At 46.0% G+C, this 24,797-nt stretch overlaps 1 protein-coding gene across 2 annotated transcripts in view; it reads right to left on the minus strand.

Moving 5' to 3' along the window:
* LOC146049360 (Fc receptor-like protein 5) overlaps positions 1-24,797 on the minus strand; it is a 42,296-nt gene that overhangs the window by 8,348 nt on the left and 9,151 nt on the right. For both annotated transcript variants that reach the window (XM_083165859.1, XM_083165858.1), the window contains exons 3-7: positions 9,558-9,818; positions 3,827-4,081; positions 3,258-3,539; positions 1,949-2,224; positions 464-739 (exon numbers count right to left, since the gene is read on the minus strand). In XM_083165859.1, the coding sequence (XP_083021985.1) occupies positions 464-739; positions 1,949-2,224; positions 3,258-3,539; positions 3,827-4,081; positions 9,558-9,818 (1,350 nt within the window). The remainder of the gene's footprint in view (positions 1-463; positions 740-1,948; positions 2,225-3,257; positions 3,540-3,826; positions 4,082-9,557; positions 9,819-24,797) is intronic.

The raw sequence follows: 24,797 nt of genomic DNA on the forward strand, positions 1-24,797 counted from the left end.
TATGCTTCCGAGTCAAATGACCTGTTTGCCCATGTGCACAACGGGTCCTGCACAGGTGCACAAATCACCACCATTGTGCACATGTATTGCATTCATATTGGGGCGTGGCATTCTACACAGTGGGCGGTGCGGGGGTGGGGATGCTTGATTGCATCATCACAGCCGCGCCCCCACTCTACAATCCCTTGATTACTGGCATTGTAAAGCGGGGGAGGGGATACAGCCATACTGGGAGAGTAGGCATGCTTTTATTGGCCGATCCGTACAATAACATGACCTCATTTTGCAGTCAGGTTATGAGTATCAGGGAACTGGATGGAGAGTACACCGCGCTAGTAGCAGCGACCGTACCAGACATTTATACTGTATCACTCTTTTTCTTACAAATTATGTCATTAGGAAACAGTTATTAATAGAGGATATAAAATATAAGCCTATAGAAAGTAGCCCCATGAGCACTTACCTTGCACCAGGATATATAGGCCTGTGCTGTTCCTCTGGACGTTCCCGCCGGTGGACTTCACAGAACACGTATAGTCCCCGGTGTGCTGCTCCCCAGCTTGGCGGATGAGATAGCTGCTGTCAGCGGTAGCCCCTTGTATAGCCCGGGAGTCTCTGTAGAAGGTGTATAGGAGACGGGGTCCTGTGTTACTGGTGGTCACACACTGTAGTCTGACCTCTTCTCCTTCCAGGACAGTTTGGGATGGAAAGATCTGCAGCTCCGGTGATTGGAACAACTCTAGGTGATAGGTGACCAGAGAGAACGTGTAAGAAGGTGCATGGCTCTAAGTAATGACATTCATATCAATTATTGCACATTAATTCATAGGAATGTTGCTGGCATCCTGGTGCTTGAGTTAAAGTACTTGTGACGGATTAGGGTTAGGCAATAAGGGGGTAGGGGGATAGGATACTCACCTATTAGGTGCCAGGATCCTCAGAACCAGGATGCCACTGTCGGTTTTCTGACTGGCGGCATCCTAAGCACCAGAATCCAAACCTCCAATTCATGACAAATGCTACAAAGCTGTTATTCTTGATTAAAACAAGACACAAAGTACTATACTGACATACATGAAGCTCCCTCGGTATTGGCCATGTAAAATTCTGCCTGTTATATATATATATATATATATATATATTCTGGATGTTATAGGATATTTCTAGAATAAAGTAAAACAAAAGCACTTAAAGATTGTGTCTTATATGAGCAGAATTCGAATACAGGACGAGGCTCGCGTTTCCAATATGCTGGGGATCAGAGGTATTTTGGATATGGGATTTTTCTGTATTTTGGGAAATGTGTAACAGGATATAATGTCATGTAATATATATATATATATATATATATATATATATATATATATATATATATATATAATGGCATAATAGGATATAATAACATGTGACCATAGTTTAAGCACAAGCTGCATTTATGTAATATATATATATATATATATATATATATATATATATATATACACACCTTACACACAGCCTGAGGGGCATTTAATATAGTAATGAAAAATTTTGTGCATATAATAAAGTCTGTATAGATTGACCAATTAGAAAAATTGTGCGATCAAAAAATTCCTTATTTCTAACTATTTCCCATTTCAGAATTTTGAATACGGGAGACACCACCTGCAGTTTAGTAATGGGGCTGGTAGCAGGGCCATCTTAACGTATAGGCTTACTTGGCAGCTGCCACGGGGCCTCCACTTTTTGAGCAGAGGTTTGCTGATGCCTCTGGAGTTTCTTTTAAGGCTAATAGAGATTGCTGCTGGGAAACTTTCTCTACCGGCTGCAGCTAAACCATTACTGGCTGTGAGCATGTTAATTGCTGGATGGCTGATAGTAGGTGGAGAGACTGCAGGAAGTTGTGATTTTTTATTTATTTAAGTAGGGCCCCAGTACATTGCTTTGTCCAGGCCCTATTAACACTTACTTTGTACCCGGATATTTCCGTCTGTGCTGTTCCTCTGGACGTTCCCATCCGTGGACTGCACAGAACACGTATAGTCCCCGGTGTGCTGTTCCCCAGCTTGGCGGATGAGATAGGTGCTGTCAGCGGTAGCCCCCTGTATAGCCTGGGAGTCTCTGTAGAAGGTGTATAAGAGACGGGCTCCTGTGTTACTGGTGGTCACACACTGTAGTCTGACCTCTTCTCCTTCCAGGACAGTTTGGGATGGAAAGACCTGCAGCTCCGGTGATTGGAACAATTCTGGAACATCAAATTCAAACAGAAAATGTTAGACTGGTGCTTTATAAAGTCTGTTTTTAAAAAAACTATATTTGAATTGTGACCCCTGATCTTCCATCCTTTTAGAAAGGATATCGGGCGAGTATAAACAATCAAATTGTCTCCATTATAGAATAAGATCAGTGACGTAACTGCCATGGACATTGAAGGCAGTGGCCATTGGGCTCTTGTTGCCAACAGGGCTCCAAGAAAGAGGGCTGCTGAACTAGGACAGATCTCTCTCTACTCGATTCATAGGAATTTGCTGCAGTCTCTGCTGACTCACAAACCCCCTTTGCAGCCCCCTTGAACGGAAGAGTCTCGGAATGTTAGATAACAGCTCATAGTGTTTACAGACTATAGTGATCTACAGCTCTTCTGTGGTGTCTTAAAGAAAGGAGACCATCATTTGGTTTAAGGAAATGCATTCATTAATGTAATAAAACTTTTAGGAGGGGAAGTTAACAAAACTTGGAGAGAGATACAATTGTAAGAGATAAGGTAGTATTCAATGTTGATTCTGTCGGAACATTTCCAACAGTTGGAACATCGACCGTCATCAATTCGACAGTCGGAATTCAATCTTCCAACATTTCAAAAGTCGGAATACATGTGAAATGTTGAATCCACGTGTATTCTGTACACTCGCAGGCAGTGATACCCTCAGTGTCATCACCCGCACAGTGTCCATGTGTTTGTAGGGAAGCTGCAGTCTACTTGTCACCTGTACAGTCCATCGGATAAATCATTCCATCTTCCCTGTGTATACTGTATCTGACAACATTACTTAGGCCACTTTATAAACCCACCCTCACCCATCTTTTGGTACAATTTTAAGTTCCAATTAGCATCACTAATTCCTCCCAAGTGCACCAAAATTTCTTATCTACTATTGCCTGGAACATTACCCCATATCACACCCGCACCTTATGAAGTGAGGCATGTGGAGGGTAGATAAGGGGGAAATGCAGAATCTAATGTTAAATCATTACCATTCCAATATTGTTATACACACCTTGTATATGAACGTTTAAGGCATTACTCATCTTCCACACACTGCCGCTGGGAGTCCTGACATCACAGGAATAATACCCAGAATGCACCAGCTGCGCGGACAGAAGGCTGTATGTAGCGGATGCACCGAAGTCCTGCACATTCCGTCCATCTCTGTAGAAAGCAAATTCCAGCGGTGTGTCCTGTCTGGGCGGAGCCAGAGCTGAGTCACATGTCAGGGTCATGTCACCACCTTCCGCCACCGGGGACTGGGCCAACTTAATTACCGGTACGGTGAACAGCTCTAGAAAACAACTTTGGCATAAGCAGAAGTATAATAATGCAATTAAATTACAGAAACTCAATCATCTTATTTAATTACCCCTTTTGCACAAACCAGGCAAAGCAAAATGCTGGCCGGTTACTGCAGCGTATTACAGATTGTCTCCTTTTATGAATGTTAGTACATAACCCTTCTAAACTGAATGTACAGTAGTATGAAATTATAGCCGGCTTTTTCTTGATGGTTTCTAACTCCTAACGCATGTTGGGTAACTATAAAATCCGGTTACTTCATTTGTTATTATTTACCTTGAACAGATAAATATGTGACAGCTTCTTCTTTACCATCAGATAAATACGCCTTTCTGTCTCTTTTACATATATAACTTCCGGCCATTTCTCTCTTCACATTTTGTAAATGAAGAACCGAATCCGTAGATGACTCTAGTTTCCCATCCTTATAAAATGATGCTTCTTTTTGAAAGCTGCCACCCCAGCCGTGACATCGCATAGTCAGTGTGTCCCCTTCATACACAGCCGCTGGTGCCTGAAGAATCAGCCAACCTGGTAATAAGAGATAAACAGGTGAAACAGTGTCTCTGGGGAAGATAATTATCTGTAACACTCCCATAACACAGCCATGACACTCCCATAACACAGCCATGACACTCCCATGACACTCCCATAACGTGGCCATGACACTCCCATAACACGGCCATGACACTCCCATAACACGGCCATGACACGGCCATGACACTCCCATGACACTCCCATAACACGGCCATGACACTCCCATAACACGGCCATGACAAGCCCATAACACGGCCATGACACTCCCATAACACGGCCATGACAATCCCATAACACGGCCATGACAAGCCCATAACACGGCCATGACACTCCCATAACACGGCCATGACACTCCCATAACACGGCCATGACAAGCCCATAACACGGCCATGACAAGCCCATAACACGGCCATGACACTCCCATAACACGGCCATGACAAGCCCATAACACGGCCATGACACTCCCATAACACGGCCATGACACGCCCATAACACGGCCATGACACTCCCATAACACGGCCATGACACTCCCATAACACGGCCATGACACTCCCATAACACGGCCATGACACTCCCATAACACGGCCATGACACTCCCATAACACGGCCATGACACTCCCATAACACGGCCATGACAAGCCCATAACACGGCCATGACAAGCCCATAACACGGCCATGACACTCCCATAACACGGCCATGACAATCCCATAACACGGCCATGACACTCCCATAACACGGCCATGACAAGCCCATAACACGGCCATGACACTCCCATAACACGGCCATGACACGGCCATAACACGGCCATGACACTCCCATAACACGGCCATTACACTCCCATAACACGGCCATGACACTCCCATAACACGGCCATGACAATCCCATAACACGGCCATGACACTCCCATAACACGGCCATGACAAGCCCATAACACGGCCATGACACTCCCATAACACGGCCATGACACGCCCATAACACGGCCATGACACGCCCATAACACGGCCATGACACGGCCATGACACTCCCATAACACGGCCATGACACTCCCATAACACGGCCATGACACAAGCCCATAACACGGCCATGACAAGCCCATAACACGGCCATGACACTCCCATAACACGGCCATGACACTCCCATAACACGGCCATGACAAGCCCATAACACGGCCATGACACTCCCATAACACGGCCTTGACAAGCCCATAACACGGCCATGACAAGCCCATAACACGGCCATGACACTCCCATAACACGGCCATGACACTCCCATAACACGGCCATGACAAGCCCATAACACGGCCATGACACTCCCATAACACGGCCATGACAAGCCCATAACACGGCCATGACACTCCCATGACACGGCCATGACACTCCCATGACACTCCCATAACACGGCCATGACACTCCCATAACACGGCCATGACAAGCCCATAACACGGCCATGACACTCCCATAACACGGCCATGACAATCCCATAACACGGCCATGACACTCCCATAACACGGCCATGACACTCCCATAACACGGCCATGACAAGCCCATAACACGGCCATGACAAGCCCATAACACGGCCATGACACTCCCATAACACGGCCATGACAAGCCCATAACACGGCCATGACACTCCCATAACACGGCCATGACACGCCCATAACACGGCCATGACACTCCCATAACACGGCCATGACACGCCCATAACACGGCCATGACACTCCCATAACACGGCCATGACACTCCCATAACACGGCCATGACACTCCCATAACACGGCCATGACACTCCCATAACACGGCCATGACACTCCCATAACACGGCCATGACACTCCCATAACACGGCCATGACACTCCCATAACACGGCCATGACAAGCCCATAACACGGCCATGACAAGCCCATAACACGGCCATGACACTCCCATAACACGGCCATGACAATCCCATAACACGGCCATGACACTCCCATAACACGACCATGACAAGCCCATAACACGGCCATGACACTCCCATAACACGGCCATGACACGCCCATAACACGGCCATGACACTCCCATAACACGGCCATTACACTCCCATAACACGGCCATGACACTCCCATAACACGGCCATGACAATCCCATAACACAGCCATGACACTCCCATAACACGGCCATGACAAGCCCATAACACGGCCATGACACTCCCATAACACGGCCATGACACTCCCATAACACGGCCATGACAAGCCCATAACACGGCCATGACACTCCCATAACACGCCCATGACACGCCCATAACACGGCCATGACACGCCCATAACACGGCCATAACACGGCCATGACACTCCCATAACACGGCCATGACACTCCCATAACACGGCCATGACAAGCCCATAACACGGCCATGACAAGCCCATAACACGGCCATGACACTCCCATAACACGGCCATGACAAGCCCATAACACGGCCATGACACTCCCATAACACGGCCATGACAAGCCCATAACACGGCGATGACACTCCCATAACACGGCCTTGACAAGCCCATAACACGGCCATGACAAGCCCATAACACGGCCATGACACGCCCATAACACGGCCATGACACTCCCATAACACGGCCATGACAAGCCCATAACACGGCCATGACACTCCCATAACACGGCCATGACACTCCCATAACACGGCGATGACACTCCCATAACACGGCCATGACACTCCCATAACACGGCCATGACACGCCCATAACACGGCCATGACACGCCCATAACACGACCATGTCACACCCATAACACGGACATGACACTCCCATAACACGGCCATGACACTCCCATAACACGGCCATGACAAGCCCATAACACGACCATGTCACACCCATAACACGGACATGACACTCCCATAACACGGCCATGACAAGCCCATAACACGGCCATGACACTCCCATAACACGGCCATGACACTCCCATAACACGGACATGACACTCCCATAACACGACCATGTCACACCCATAACACGGACATGACACTCCCATAACACGGCCATGACAAGCCCATAACACGGCCATGACACTCCCATAACACGGCCATGACACTCCCATAACACGGCCATGACACTCCCATAACACGGCCATGACACTCCCATAACACGGCCATGACACGCCCATAACACGGCCATGACACTCCCATAACACGGCCATGACACTCCCATAACACGGCCATGACAAGCCCATAACACGGCCATGACACTCCCATAACACGGCCATTACACTCCCAAAACACGGCCATGACACGCCCATAACACGCCCATGACACGCCCATAACACGGCCATGACACGCCCATAACACGGCCATGACACGCCCATAACACGGCCATGAAAAGCCCATAACACGGCCATGACACTCCCATAACACGGCCATGACACGCCCATAACACGGCCATGACACTCCCATAACACGGCCATGACAATCCCATAACACGGCCATGACACTCCCATAACACGGCCATGACACTCCCATAACACGGCCATGACACGCCCATAACACGGCCATGACACGCCCATAACACGACCATGTCACACCCATAACACGACCATGTCACACCCATAACACGGCCATGACACTCCCATAACACGGCCATGACACTCCCATAACACGGCCATGACACTCCCATAACACGGCCATGACACGCCCATAACACGGCCATGACACTCCCATAACACGGCCATGACACTCCCATAACACGGCCATGACAATCCCATAACACGGCCATGACACGCCCATAACACGGCCATGACACTCCCATAACACGGCCATGACACTCCCATAACACGGCCATGACACGCCCATAACACGGCCATGTCACACCCATAACACGGCCATGACACTCCCATAACACGCCCATGACACGCCCATTACACGGCCATGACACACCCATTACACGGCCATGACAGTCCCATAACACGGCCATGACACTCCCATAACACGGCCATGACACTCCCATAACACGGCCGTAACACGCCCATAACACGGCCATGACACGCCCATAACACGGTGATGACACTCCCATAACACGGCCATGACACTCCCATAACACGGCCATGACAAGCCCATAACACGGCCATGACACTCCCATAACACGGCGGAATATGTGTGCGCTATATACATAACTGGTAATAATAGTCTCTGTACAGCGCTGCGGAATGTGTGCACTATATAATAACTGGTAATAATAGTCTCTGTACATCACTGCGGAATATGTGTGCGCTATATAAATAACTGGTAATAATATTCTCTGTACAGCGCTGCGGAATATGTGTGCGCTATATAAATAACTGGTAATAATATTCTCTGTACAGCACTGCGGAATATGTGTGCGCTATATAATAACTGGTAATAATATTCTCTGTACAGCGCTGCGGAATATGTGTGCGCTATATAATAACTGGTAATAATATTTTCTGTACAGCGCTGCGGAATATGTGTGCGCTATATAAATAACTGGTAATAATATTCTCTGTACAGCGCTGCGGAATATGTGTGCGCTATATAATAACTGGTAATATTCTCTGTACAGCGCTGTGGAATATGTGTGCGCTATATAATAACTGGTAATAATATTCTCTGTACAGCGCTTCGGAATATGTGTGCGCTATATAATAACTGGTAATATTCTCTGTACAGCGCTGCGGAATATGTGTGCGCTATATAATAACTGGTAATAATATTTTCTGTACAGCACTGCGGAATATGTGTGCGCTATATAAATAACTGGTAATAATATTTTCTGTACAGCACTGCGGAATATGTGTGCGCTATATAAATAACTGGTAATAATATTCTCTGTACAGAGCTGCGGAACATGTGTGCGCTATATAATAACTGGTAATAATAGTCTCTGTACAGCGCTGCGGAATATGTGTGCTCTATATAATAACTGGTAATAATAGTCTCTGTACAGCGCTGCGGAATATGTGTGCGCTATATAATAACTGGTAATAATATTCTCTGTACAGCGCTGTGGAATATGTGTAAGCTATATAATAACTGGTAATAATATTCTCTGTACAGCGCTGCGGGATATGTGTGCACTATATAATAACTGGTAATAACATACTCTGTACAGCGCTGCGGAATATATGTGCGCTATATAAATAACTGATAACATACTCTGTACAGCGCTGCGGAATATATGTGCGCTATATAAATAACTGGTAATAATAGTCTCTGTACAGCGCTGCGGAATATGTGTGCGCTATATAATAACTGGTAATAATATTCTCTGTACAGCGCTGCGGAATATGTGTGCACTATATACATACCTCGTAATAATATTCTCTGTACAGCGCTCCGGAATATGTGTGCGCTATATAATAACTGGTTATAATATTCTCTGTACAGCGGAATATGTGGAATATTCTCTCTTTATGAAATTACTACATTAACCAGTAAAAAAATATTACGCTTTTTGCAAACAAACTAAATACTGACTTACTATAATAAACATCCAGCTGGACGCCATAGCTCCTCTCACTGTCAGATATCGCACACTGGTAATTACCGCTGTCTTTCTCCTTAGCAGTATAAATGCTCATTTTCCTAGTTTTTGCCTTCATTCGCTTATTGTTCTTGTACCATTTATAGTCTGGTACGTCCGATCCAATGTTTTTCATGTTACATGTCAGATTTACGGATGATCCTGTGAAGATTTTATTCCAGTCTGGATCCAAAGTCACCCAAGGTTTTTTTGCAGTCTCTTAAATAAAAATAATAATTCCCAGGTAAATGACCAGTACAGACAGAGAAGTCAATAGCAATCATTGTACTATTTCACTGCAGGCCTGGCGCACGCACTGACCTTTCCACATAATACAGAATGTGACTAGAACATCAGATATGGGGGGGGGGGTACTCTTTACCCAGACTTGTTGGAGATTCCTGGTGAGAGTCAGTTCAATATCTGAGGGGGACATTGTGTCTCCCTACTTTGTGACTTGCAGCGACCCCCTTTTTTGCGTGGAGTGCTGCAAATAATGTTCATTCTATTATTTGGGGGTATGAGGTGTGAAAAATGTCGCTCAAATTTGGCCATGCCCCACTCAGCCAATCAGCTCCTAACTGTCAAGCTACAGGGTGGGTTTGACAAATGACAATTAGTAGCTGATTAGCCGGTGATAAAGTACCAAGCACTTTATCACTTCACTGGGCTTAATACATCTGCCCACGTCCAAAGGCCCCCTTACATTACAACAATTAGCACGATTTTGGCGGATTCCAACCATTCGGGTCGATATATCGTCTGAAAATTGCCACATAGTTTGTGTTTTCCATCTGATGCGATGCGCGGTCCCATGAGAGTCGAATAGGAGCCTCTAGGATGATCGTACCGCACCTGTAATTTATCGGAATCAGATGGAAAAAGGAGTGCTTTTTTGTTCCCGTGATATATCGCCTGTGATGTGTCACTGGAAGTTGTCTGATGTTTCCTGGACACACCTCGCGGTGGGAGCACCAGCAGCAGCATGAGGCAGCACGAGGGATGGCAGCAGGAAAGAGAAGACAGTGGATTGATCAGATTGTGGCCCCAGAAAAGTATGTATATCAGACAACGCATGTACACTGGCCACCAATGTATACTACACTGGCTACCAATGAATATACTGGCCACCAATGCTGAAACTGGATACCAATGCTGACACTGGCTACCAATGTATACTACACTGGCTACCAATGAAGACACTGGCTACCAATGCAGACACTGGCCACCAATGCAGACACTGGCCACCAATGCAGACACTGGCCACCAGTGCAGACACTGGCCACCAATGTACATAATAATAAGCACACTGCCAATGTGTTTCTCTCTATCCATTGTGTTACCTGCACCCAAAGTGTTTTTAACCCCCTATTGCCCATGTGTTTTCCCTGCCACTGTACCCCAATGCTGCCATTTGTTTTTCTGGGCCCAATGCTATACTATTCCTGCTTGCTTACTGAAGAAACTTTTATTATAAAAACAACTTTATTTTAAAAACATATTAACCAAGTTTAACCATATACAAAAACATTGAAGGCATATTTTAAACTATATATAAATGTACAACTTTTTTTCTTATAGATGTCGCTCGAGTGTGTGTTAGAAATATATTGATATAACACTTGTTGTCTGAGGTTCTATGTTGTTTCCATAATTGTAGATCATTATGGATATTCGTGACCTGACCGGGCAGCCATCACCTGTACGTATGTTCCATATGTTTCTAGTATAGTGTATTGTGGGCCATTCTTTGCTTAGGTGTACCTTTTATTGTAATATTTTTATTTAGGTTGTGGAAGCAGCAATGGTGTATATGGTCCATGGGCTGAGAGCACTTGCGGCTCCACCCACTTGTCGCCAAAGGAGGCCAGGACGTGCAAGAATCTTTCGCACACGGGTGACACTCTTTGGGATGCCCGATGATGAGGTACTTACTAGGTACCGGTTACCCCGACATGTGACTCTAGAAATACTCTCTTTAATCGAGAGTGATCTGGAACCTCTTCATCGGGTCAGGACGGCGATACCGTTGGCAGTGTTGCATTTCTGAGCCTCAGGATCGTTCCAGCAAGTAGTGGCAGTACCAGCCTGCTTTCTGCATGGCAGTGGTGCAAGGGGCACTTCATAGCCATGTCTTTTGCACAAGAGACCCTTCACAGGAGCCAGCAGGCATTCCATCAAATTGCTGGCTTCCCTAATGTTATAGGAGCTGTGGATGGGACCCATGTACCATTCGTGCCGCCATCACGCAGTGAGAAGATCTAGAGGAACCACAAAATGTTAGAACTCACTCAACGTGATGGTGGTATGTGGACCATCCATGGAAATTCTCGCCTTCAACTCGAAGTTTCCCAGAAGTACCATTGACTCTCATGTTATCCGACAAACTGGGATTTGGCAAAGACTCCAAGAGCTTGAAGGCCGTGATGCGTGGGTTCTGGGTGACTCAGGTTACCCATGTACACCCTGGCTGCTTACGCCGTACAGCTCCCCAACACCGGGACCACAGGAGGCATACAATGGGACGCATGTTGCCACCAGGCAAGTGGTGGAGCGCACAATTGGCCTATTAAAGGGTCGCTTTCGTGTGCTCCACCGCACTGGTGGTGACTTGCAGTACGCCCCAGAAATTTTGTCGAGGATTGTGGCAGTATGTTGTTTTTTTTCATAATATTGCTGTGCGGCGTAATGTCCCTTTTGATGAGTGGGAGGTAACATCAGAGCCGCAAGAGGGTGCCCTGCCCCCATCCCGCAACCCGGAAAACATCAGGGGATACCACCTGCAGGACTCTGGGGTCACACATTTCTTCAGGTACATGTTTGAATGTTGCAAAGACAATCCACTATTTAGTCATAATAAAAACATCTAAAGTGACAAATGTGTAATAAATGTGGTTTCCCAAGGTCACAATAGGCACCATGGGCTATTTAGTAAAAATGCAAGTGCACTGTTTTTAATGTTTGTAGTGTCTTGTTTTGGGTGACCAATGTTGTTGTTAAAATGTATACCTTGTACAGATATGTTTAACTTTATAATTGTGTCCCATATTTTAGTTGATGTTTTCATCCATGCTTGGTGAGTATTTTGTTTTTCATAATTTTTTGGGCCTGTCTGATTTGTATACGTTGGTGATAGGTTTATTAATGCAAATATGTTGTTTTTAGATATATATTTATTTGAAGTAAGAGGTGATTAAGGCAGCCAGCTGAGGTCTATAATGTGTCAAATATAATGGTGTAGGTTGGAGAGCTGCACATATGTTTATGTGTGTATTTGACTAAATGTACGCATATACATAAATGCATACAGTAAGTTATGCTAAGGCCAGCTATGCGATGCCAAGCGATGGTATGCGTTGCTTGGCAATGCAATGTTTTCACCGATTCTTGTTGCGCATACACACTGTTCATTTAAATATGATCAATAAAGTTAATACCAAATAACACTCTTACAACCAATCACAGGACATGATTGTTTTTATTGCGCCATATCTAAGATGGCTACCTATGAGAGAGCACCCCCTTTCTCGACAGCGGAGCTGATGGCCCTAGTCGCTGTAATGGAGAGGAGGCTGGGCCGTGCGGGCCCTTTCATCTCTAATAGGGATAAGCGCCGGGCATATGTTGCTGCCCGGCGCAGGATCTTCGCCCTCACACATGTGCGGTGGAGCGGCGCCCAGCTGGAGAGGCGCTGGTTGGAACTTCGGAGGCGCCAGCCAGAGCTCCTCCAGCGTTTGAGGCGCAGGATAGAGAGATGTGAGTTTTTCCACTATAAACACATAATTGCTAGTGCATGCATTCGTTTTCACATTAAGAACTAATTTAAGTAAATGAGGTTAAGTGGGTGTCAATGGTGTTAAGTGGGTGTCAATGAGGTTAAGTGGGTGTCAATGAGGTACAAATGCCACACACTATATGTATGTTACTTCCTCATTGACATGCAGTAATGTGGATATAATATGTAGATGTATATGAAAATTGATTTTGTTGAAAAAAATGAATGTCCCTTAGTTGTCACTCATCCATTGCCCTATTGTATCTTATTTACACAGCACGGGAAAAAGCAAGACAGGCCCATGAGGAGGAGGCCCTCTCCCCTACCCACTCCCAAACCCATACCCACTCCCACTCCCCTACCGACTCCCAAACCCACTCCCAAACCCATACCCACGACCACTCCCCTACATCTTCATTCAGCCTCCCTTCACCACCCACCTACCCTGCTGAAACAGAACCCACACTCCCACCACCCTCCACCCACCAACCAGGTGGAAGAAATGGGTGCAGAGGTTGTGTAAAGTGGTACGTATACAATATGCCTCATTATTTATTTATTTATGTACAGTTTCTTATGTAGCGCAGCAGATTCCGTTGCGCTTTACAGTAGTAGACAGTTATAAAACAAACTGGGTAACAGCAGACAGACTTGGAGGTTAGAGGGCCCTGCTGCAAGCTTACAATCTACAGCCTCATGTACTTGATTAGTGGTATGTGTTATGTATTTTTAATTACACTATGGACTATGGCATAAATGGAGTATGGGGACATTGTACAAAAATGTTTTGCCTCTATAGATTGTTAGAATAAAGCGCCCGGCGTCTGTCTCCATACACTGTTTGGTGTGCAGCCTAACAGACTGCCTTGTCCCCTTGCAGCCACTGTAGTTAGACGTCACCCTGAGTGACAGCTCGCTTAAGCGTATAGCAGGGCAGAGACCCCTGAAACTGCTGGCAGCGTTTCCTTTCCTGTAAGGAAGTCCCCGCGTGATAGTGTGCCTCAGAGCGTGTGTGACATCCTCCATGCTGTTTGTAGCTCCACGTGCACCGGAGCGCACAAGACAGAGCCCCGCTGTAATCCCGTTACAAGCGTGACCTTTGCACAGGGACATCCATCATCATTGGCAGCAGCGACGACTGGGAGAGATACCGCAGCGTAAACCAGTTAATTGCCATCAACCCTGCACAAGCTAAACGCTACAGCTAAGTAACACCAGAAACTGTGATTCCCATGCAATCAGTTGTATACTGCCTGAAGTTAACTACAAAAGTACTGTTATACTTTGCAAGCCTGTCACTTGAATAAACCTCAAGTTGGTTATATCTTCTAAGTGTGTCGTCTAACAACCACACTGCACGTATTTATAGACACTCTGCCAATAGGTTATGGGCCCAGCACGTCACGTGCGCGAAGATTAACCCCCTAAAGACCAAGTGCTAGCGCAGTACATAAAAGAACACAAAGGAATTATTTCTAAATTGTCATTTGTGGAAGAGTTAACGAGAATGCACAGTACAGGGCATAGCATGAACTTTCCAAAACTTAAAGGCTCAGAGAATTATACTACATGGAAGTTCGCTATGGAAATGCAGCTTAAAAGGGAGAAGCTATGGAAAGTCACAATAGCCCCAGGAGATAGTCCAAACCCAGAAGAGGTAGACAAGGCCATTGGCACAATAGGCCTGGCTGTGGAGCAGCATGTTTATTCTACTATCTGTGGGAAGGAGTCCGCTAAGGACGTGTGGACAACTCTACAAGGTGCTTATGAAAATAAAGGCTTAATGAGAAGAATAAGTCTGAGATGCACACTGTATGGAACAAAGTTGAATGCATGCAAGGACATGAACGATTACATTGATAAGATACTATCGATAGCTCAGCAATTGGCATGTGTAGGAGCAAAAGTGGATGAGGAAGAAGTGGCGATGGTAATGCTGCAGAACTTGACAGAAGAATTTGACTTCCTAGTTGTCGCACTAGAGTCAAATGAAACCAAGCTTACAACTGAAGTTGTGAGAGCCAAGCTACTACAGTTCCAAGAGAGAATCCACAAGGATGCCATAGCTGAGGGTTCTGCCTTAGTAGCAAAGGGTGCAAAACCCAAGAAATGCACATTCAAATGTTATGTGTGCCACAAAGTAGGGCACAAGGCTTCAGAATGCAGGATGAAGAACACTAGTGGCATGCACAAGCGGCATGACAAGAAGAACGAGTCAGCACTGAATGTAACAGACAAGCCAAGGAGGGATCTCTGGTACATGGACTCGGGAGCCTCTAGACACTTCAGCTGCAACAAGGAGTGGTTCAATTCTTTAACACAGTGTACACCCACAACAGTTACCGGGATTGGTGAAAAGGTCCTTACTGCTTCAAATGTTGGGACAATCACAGTGAGACTAAGAATTGAGGGACAGACAGTAGTCACAGATATCCAAGACGTCCTATATGTACCAGAATTGGGAAGTAACCTCATCGCTATCAGCGTACTCGAGGCAAAAGGCTACAGAGTCCAGTTTGCAAAGGGCAGGTGTATGGTGCAAAATGAAAAAGGGACTGTAATTGCTTCAGCAACCCGATGCAACCAACTATACGTCCTAGACACAGATGAATGTGTAGCTTTGGCAGCCTCTGCTGAAAATGAGTCGATGGAACTCTGGCACAGGCGTTTGGGACACTTAGGATATGATAATGTCCAGAAATTAGCTGATGGGATGGCAACAGGAATCACAGTGAAAGACACCGGAAGACCTGTGTGCGAGAGTTGCATAAAAGGCAAGCAGACCCGCAACCCATTTCCCAAGTCAGCAGGCAGAGCAGAATCACAATTAGCTCTGGTGCACACAGATGTGTGCGGACCAATGGAAGAGGAGTCAACCAGTGGTTACAAGTACTTCATGACTCTCATTGATGACGCCACAAGAATGACACACGTATACTTCATAAGGAAGAAAAGTGAGGTGGTCAAGAAAATTGTGGAGTACAAGAACCTAGTGGAAACTCAGACGGGCCTAAAGCTAAAGGTCCTGAGATCCGACAATGGGGGAGAGTACGAAAATGAAGAGCTAACCGACTTTCTAAAAAGGCATGGCATAAAGCATCAGCTGACGATGGCCTATACGCCTGAACAGAATGGCGTAAGTGAAAGGGCGAATCGAACAATCGTTGAAAGAGCACGAGCGATGGTAAACGATGCTGGCCTGGAGAAGAGTTTTTGGGCAGAAGCTGTATCTACCGCAGTATACCTGAAAAACAGAACACCCACAGTGGCCGTGAAGGGAAAAACCCCCTTAGAGGCCTGGTCTGGGAAGAAGCCAGACATCAGTCATCTCCGTGTCTTTGGGAGCAGAGCTTATGCGCATATACCAAAGGAGAAAAGGAAGAAACTTGACCCGAAATCAAGACAGTGCATATTGCTAGGCTATTGTGAGGAGAGTAAAGGGTACAGACTCTGGGATGCAGAGAACAGACGTCTTCTAAAATCAAGAGATGTGATATTTCAAGAAACAGCATCACCCACAAAAGCCAAAGAGCAAGAAAAGCAAGCACTAGTAGAGGTGTGTGAAATAGAAAGCATACCTGAAACAGAAAATACTGAAGAGGGAAGCGAACCAACGAACAGAGCTTCCGTAAGAAGGAACAAGGGCATACCAGCCAGAAGATATGAGGAAGAATATGCGAATATTGCCTTCAGTGAACCTCAGAGTATTCGAGAAGCGAAAGCGTGCAGTGATTGGGCGAAATGGAAATCTGCAATATATACAGAGCTATCAGCACTGAAAGAGAATGATACTTGGACCATAGTAGATAGGCCAAGCAACCGCAAGACAGTCAAGAACAAGTGGGTCTTCTGCAAGAAGTTAAATTCAGACGGAGAAGTTACCCGTTACAAAGCCCGTCTTGTTGCTAAGGGATACACACAGAGATCCGGAATTGACTATGGGGAGATATACTCACCTGTTGCGAGGTACAACACTCTAAGATTAGTAATTGCAGTCGCCACCTTACAAGACTTACTGCTATATCAACTAGACTTCGACTCAGCATTCCTAAATGGAGAGTTACTTGAAGAAATCTATATGGAAACACCAGATCACTATAATGAGGATGAACTTCAGACAGAGAAGGTGTGTCTTCTGAAGAAATCCATATACGGCCTAAAGCAGAGTGGTCGTTGCTGGTACATAAAATTGGACACAGTACTACTTGAAATGAATTTTATTAGATCAGAGACTGACCATTGCCTTTATCACAAAACTCTGGGAGAAAAGTTGTTCATCATAGCAGTCTATGTGGATGATATACTTATAGCAGGTCACGAAGATCACATCACAAGTGTGAGAGATCAACTAAAACAGAGATTCAAGTTGAAAGACTTAGGTCCAGCCAATCATTTGTTGGGAATGAGAATTGTTCAAAACTTGCAAAAGGGAACAGTCACAGTCGACCAACAAATGTACATCGAGGCAACAATCTTGAAGTATGGGATGGCGGACTCCAAGTCAGTAAATACACCAATTGACAAAAGCATCAAGATTACAAAAGGTATGTCACCAACCACACGAGAAGAAGTAGAGGAAATGCAAGATGTTCCTTACAAGAACGTGGTTGGAAGTCTTATGTATGCAAGTATTGGAACCCGTCCAGACATCACTCATGCAGTCAGTCGGGTGAGCCAATTTGCAATAAATCCTGGAAGACAACACTGGATCGCAGTGAAGAGGATTCTGAGATACCTAAAAGGTACAAGTTCCTTGAAATTAAAATTCGCCAAGACAAGCAATTCAAATTTGGAAGTCTTCTGCGATGCCGACTGGGGAGCAGATGAAGATGATCGTCGTTCCCACACCGGTTACCTGTTCACACTGGCCGGGGCAGCAGTTAGTTGGGCGAGTAGAAAACAACCAACCGTTGCTCTCTCGACAACCGAGGCCGAATACATGGCTCTTACAGAGACATCAAAGGAAGCACTCTGGATCAAAGAGACTTTGTGTGAGTTAGGTCTACTTTTTGAAGAAGAGACTATCAGCATCGCATGTGATAACAGGGGAGCAATATATCAGATTATTACCTGGTAATATGTTTTCCTCTACTCCACCATGGCAGCCATTACAAATGGGTTCCTCCCCACTGGGTAGTGCTTCAGAAAGGGAAAAAAAGACACCAGCCCCTATAAGAAGGCCCCTCCTCCTGGCCTCAGTGTCTTTGCATTCTCCAGCTTTAAACAAAAAACATCATTAATCCGCATAACACATGTTAAGTCATAACACATCGGGACGGGAATATATGCTGCCATGGTGGAGTAGAGGAAAACATATTACCAGGTAATAATCTGATATTTCCTCTACCTCCCCCATGGCAGCCATTACAAATGGGTAATACCCTAGCAGTTGATATATGGGAGGGCATACTCACGAAACCAGAGTTACTTCACTCCAGACTTCAAATTAAATAATAAGGTACTGCTTCAGCCTCCGTCCTTATATCACCGCGCTAAGGACGCTTCTCCCGACCTTAGGATCTGATGACGACATCACATCCACACGATAGTATGAATGGATGACCACCCGGCTGCTTTGCACAACTCCAATACTGAGGCAGATCCTTTCTCTGCCCAGGAAGATGCAACCGCCCTTGTGGTATGGGCCTTCAGACCCACTGGAGGCTCTCTTTGCCTAATCTGATATGCTCTGCAGATACAGGCCTTGATCCATCTAGCCAATGTGGCTTTTGATGCAGCTTGACCCTTGTTTACTCCTTCCGTTAAAACGAATAAATTCTTCGACTTCCGGATGCTTTTCGTATTCTGTACGTAAATCTTCAGCGCTCTCACATCTAATCTGTGTAGTCGCTCTTCTTTCACATTTGACGGATTGGCACAAAAAGAAGGTAGGATTATATCCTGGTTGATGTGAAAGTCTGATACAACTTTAGGTAAAAATTCAGGGTTAGTTCGCAGCACTACCCTGTCTTCAAAAAAATTCAAAAAGGGCTCCTCCGCCCAAAGTGCCTGCAATTCTGACACCCTCCTTGCGGAGGTTATTGCCACTAAAAAAACTGACTTTCCAGGAAAGTAACTTAAGTGTAGCCTCTTGAAGCGGCTCGAACGGTGCTTCCGTCAAAACTCCTAAAACTAAATTTAAGTCCCACGGTGCCACTGGCGACCTAAATCTTGGTTTTATCCTTTTCGCAGCTTGGATAAACCTGCGTATGTATCTGTTCTCTGCCAGATCCCAATCTAACATCGCTCCCAATGCTGATATTTGTACTTTCAAAGTACTTACTGATAAGTCCAGTTGTAAACCTGCCTGTAGAAATCCAAGTACTGAAGCAACTTTACTCGGTATTTGTTGGTTTGAACTACACCAGGACAAGTATCTCTTCCACACTCGATAATATATTTTGGATGTCGATTGTTTCCTTGCTTTAAGCAAAGTGTTGATCACTGAATCACAGAAACCTTTAGATTTTAATGTAGCGGTTTCAGAAACCAGGCCGTCAGTTTCCATGCTGGTGGCTGCGGTTGACGTACTTGGCCTTGGACTAGGAGATCGGGCCATTCAGGCAGGAACCATGGTCTGTCCACTGCCATTTGCATCACTGTAGCAAACCACGCCCTCCTTGGCCAATACGGAAGTATTGCTATCACTTCCGTCTCCTCTCTCTGTATCTTTCTCAGTAGGCGCGGAATGACTGGAATCGGTGGGAAGACATACGCTCTGGACATGTTCCACTCTGCTGTCAGGGCAGCTACCGGCTCCGCTTGTGGATCTCTGAACCTTGAGAAGTACCTTGGAACTTTTTTGTTGCGACCCCCATTTCTCTACTATCATGCTGAACAGGTTGTCGTTGAGCGCCCACTCACCCGGTAGGCACTCTGTTCTGCTTAATGAGTCCGCAACCAGATTGTCTTTTCCTGCCAGGAAGACTGCCGAAATGCTGTGTACATGACACTCTGCCCATTGCAATAACTGGGATGTTATTTCCATGAGGCGTCGACTTCTCGTCCCGCCTTGACGGTTTATGTACGAGACTACCGCCCGATTGTCCGATCTTATGTTTAGGTCTCAGCTGATCCTGGAACTCCTGACACGACATGACCACCGCCTTCATTTCCCTGCACACCGTCCTTGTGCAATGGACTGACCGCATGTCGCTCCCCAGGCTCCTTGGCTGGCATCTGTTGTTACCGTGACCTGGTTGACTACTGCAAACCATTTTCCTGCTTCTACTCGTTCCACGTCTGACCACCAGGCCAAATCTGACTTTGCGGCCCTTGTTAATATTATCTTCTGAGTAAGATCTTTGCTGTTCTTGTTCCATTGTGACAGGAAGCAACTTTGGAATTTCCTTGTGTGGAACCTTGCCCATGGTACTGTCTCTAATGCGGCTGCCATTAATCCCAGTATCTCCATGCAGTCTTGGGATGACATGACTGATCTCCTCATAATTGATCCTACTTGGTGTACCAATTTCTCTCTTCTGGTCTCCGTGAGAGACACTCTCATGTTTTGAGTATCTATTGATACCCCAAAGTATGTAATCTTTTGAACTGGCATCAGTTGACTCTTCTTTACATTGATCAGCCATCCATGATGTTCCAGACATTTGAGCACTAACTCTGTGTGTTCCCTTACCAGTTCTTCTGAATCTGCAACAATTAAAATATTGTCGAGATAGGGCCAGAGTTTTACGCCCTCCTGTCCCAGCTTTGCTATGATCACAATCAGTACCTTTGAAAAAGTTTGCGGGGAAGTCGACAGGCCGAAGGGAAGAGTCACGAATTGATAAGTGACCCCTTGCAGACGGAACCTGAGAAACTTGTGATGGTTTGTGTAGATGGGTATATGTAGATAGGCGTCTTTTAGATCTATGGACGTCATGTAATCCCCACGTTTTAAGTCTGGGATTATCGATCTCACTGACTCCATCTTGAACGTTCGGCTTAACACAAACTTGTTCAAGTGCCTTAAGTCTAGGATGGTTCGAAAACCTTCTGACGCCCTTTTTTACCACGAAGAAGCGAGAAAACCATCCCTGCTTCACTTGCTTCTTCGGAACTACTTTGACAACTCCTTATCTTAGCATTTCTTCCAGACTTGAAAATAGCGCCTGTCTCTCCTCCATGTCGCTGGGTACTGGAGACTCCACAAAGAGATTTCCTGGAAGTCTCAAATTCTATTCGATATCCGGACTGAATTATTTCCAGAACCCACCTGTCCGTGGTGGATTCTCGCCAAGCTTGGTAAGACTGTTTGAGCCTGGTGCCAACTCTCTGTATGACGGCGTCATTGTTGCTCCTTTTGGAAAGGAGCCTTCCCTTCTTTCCCTCTTTGGGCATGAAAGGACGCCCGAGACATCCAGTTTCCTCTCCTATAGGCCCTTCCTGGCCTATAAGCCCTGGAATATCTGTATTCCTGATGCTGAAATCTATTAAATTTTGCTGGAACATTCTTTATGACAGCTTTATCCTGGGGCAACCAGACTGATTTGCCCCCCGAGATTTTAGTAATTAGTTCATCAAGCTGTTTTCCAAACAGATACTCCCCTTGGAATGGTAGGGATAGCAATTTATTTTTCGACTGCACGTCAGCCGCCCATGGTTTCAACCAAAGGGCCCGACGTGTCGCCGCTGCAGTGGCTCCTGCTCTAGCTGATAGGCATATGGAGTCCATAGTTGCCTCACACATAAACTCTACAGCCAATTGAACATCTTGGACTGTTTTAATAAGTTCGGACCTCTTAATTCTGTCCAAAATGTCCGCCTCTAATTGCTGGCACCGGCCTCGCATTACACGTGCGGTAACAGCCATAGCAGCCGCTGGCTTCAGGGATGCCCCTGCCGTAATGTACTGCTTTTTCAGACCCAGTTAAATCCTACGGTCCATGGGGTCTTTGAAGATATTTACATCTTCCAAGGGAAGTGTAGTCTTCTTTGACAGTCTAGAGATAGCTGCGTCAACCTTTGGCGCCTCTTCCCATGTCGACACCTGATCCTTGTCGAATGGGTACATTTTTGTTACTCTGGCGGAAACAGCCACCCTCTTATCCGGGTGTTTCCACTCCTCAGCAATGATAGCTTTCAAAGTCTGAGACAAGGGAAAACATTTCCCCTTCCTTTTCTTATCCTTGAACAACAGTTCTTGTAAATTAAGGTCCTCTTGTTGATCCTCAATATTGAGGGCCTTATGGATAAGCTCTAACAGATTATTGATCATATCAGGATCAAAGTCCTCTGACTTATCCTGAGGTATGTCTTGATCCTCATCCGGATCCTGACCCAGCATCTGCGCACAGGTTATGTCCTCCACAGAGTCATCCGACTCGTCACTTAGGACCACATGCTTCCTTTTTCCAGACATTTTACTCAGGTCTTCTTTTGTAACAAAAGTCCCTGCTAATGCTGTTTTCAGCATATCCACTAGGTTCGTCATTTGAGCCATGGGTAGAGGCTGAGGGGCCTTACACTCCTCACAGAGGCTGCCCACATGCTTTTCAGGTAAAGTTTTATTGCATGAAAAACATTTAGGTGAGTGCGTTCTCCTGTGTTTGGCTTTACTCTCCTTTTCCTTGCTGGTCTCAGACCTGCAACAGCCCAAACACCATGTTTCATTAATTTTCCAAATCAATGCACCATCACCTGAACACCACAAAAGAAAACAATTCCATAACCAAAACAACCAAAAACCAAAACCAAAGGGACCAATAACAAAAACCAAAACCAAAAAAATAAAAATCACCCAAAAATCACACAGTTTGTGGCTTATCCTGATTTCTTAGCTGCCTGCCGATTTTTCTCTTCCATATTAAAGCCAGCGGTGCGCCCTGACACTAAATTGAAATAACAATTAAGTTCCCTGTCAGAAAAAGCCAGCAACACACAAGCATTGATTGCTGCACATACCTGCTCCAATAATGACCACACCTGCATGCAATAATAGTAACACCTGAATGCCTCCTTGTTACAAACCAACTCCCACAAAGAACAACTTAATAAAAACAAGGAATTTAACTCTGTGTGGCATGGAACTCAGGGCTGGAACCATGCCACACTAACTGAAATTAGCACAAGAGTAATACTTTAAACAAGAAAATCAGGCTCACCAACTGTAGAAAATAAGTTTTCCTCCTCAGCACACCTACCACGCCATTAAGCATGCTGCTATACACACAGGGACCCAGACGCCGGCTTACTTCCGCCCTTAATAGGACGGAGATCGCATCACAAGCCGGCGCCGCGCACCGCAGCTGACGTCTGCCTGCTTTCACTGTGGATCAATGCAGGCCAGGCGTGCTGCGGCAACGCTATCCCGCGCCGCCATTAGCAACACGCCTGCAGACGCCGCCGCCTGTAGCTGCCCCCGGAGGGGTCCGCATGCGGCCAGGGAGATCACATACCTCCACAAAGGGCTCGGCCTGCCCTCCCTCACTGCTGGATCGCCGGAGCTGCCGCAGGGGGACACAATTTTTACTCTACAGCCTCCAGGGTAAGCCACCTCTCACACACTACCCGAAAGGGAAAAAAAGACACTGAGGCCAGGAGGAGGTGCCTTCTTATAGGGGCTGGTGTCTTTTTTTCCCTTTCTGAAGCACTACCCAGTGGGGAGGAACCCATTTGTAATGGCTGCCATGGGGGAGGTAGAGGAAAGATCTTTCCTGTACTACCAAGCACCATGGAAGGTCGAAACACATCGCGATAAGACACCACTTCATCAGGGAACTAGTGGAGAACAAGTCCATCGATGTTGAATACATTGCAAGTGAACAGAATGTCGCTGACATGCTTACAAAAGGACTGTCGACAAACTTGCTTATTAAGTTCGTGAAGGACTGTGGACTTGTCTAAGTTCAAAATGTTGATTTGAAGTTTTGATGTTCTGAATGTCTTTTCTCTCTAACCATATTTTCGGTTACAGGTATTACAAAAGGACAAAGTATTGTATTGAGTTCTTTTATGTAGCCGAAGACAGCCTTGAGCGAGGGGGAGTGTTAGAATAAAGCGCCCGGCGTCTGTCTCCATACACTGTTTGGTGTGCAGCCTAACAGACTGCCTTGTCCCCTTGCAGCCACTGTAGTTAGACGTCACCCTGAGTGACAGCTCGCTTAAGCGTATAGCAGGGCAGAGACCCCTGACCCTGCTGGCAGCGTTTCCTTTCCTGTAAGGAAGTCCCCGCGTGATGGTGTGCCTCAGAGCGTGTGTGACATCCTCCATGCTGTTTGTAGCTCCACGTGCACCGGAGCGCACAAGACAGAGCCCCGCTGTAATCCCGTTACAAGCGTGACCTTTGCACAGGGACATCCATCATCATTGGCAGCAGCGATGACTGGGAGAGATACCGCAGCGTAAACCAGTTAATTGCCATCAACCCTGCACAAGCTAAACGCTACAGCTAAGTAACACCAGAAACTGTGATTCCCATGCAA

The sequence above is a fragment of the Crinia signifera genome, chromosome 12, assembly GCF_055691185.1.
Source record: "Crinia signifera chromosome 12, ASM5569118v1, whole genome shotgun sequence".
Classification (NCBI taxonomy): domain Eukaryota; kingdom Metazoa; phylum Chordata; class Amphibia; order Anura; family Myobatrachidae; genus Crinia; species Crinia signifera.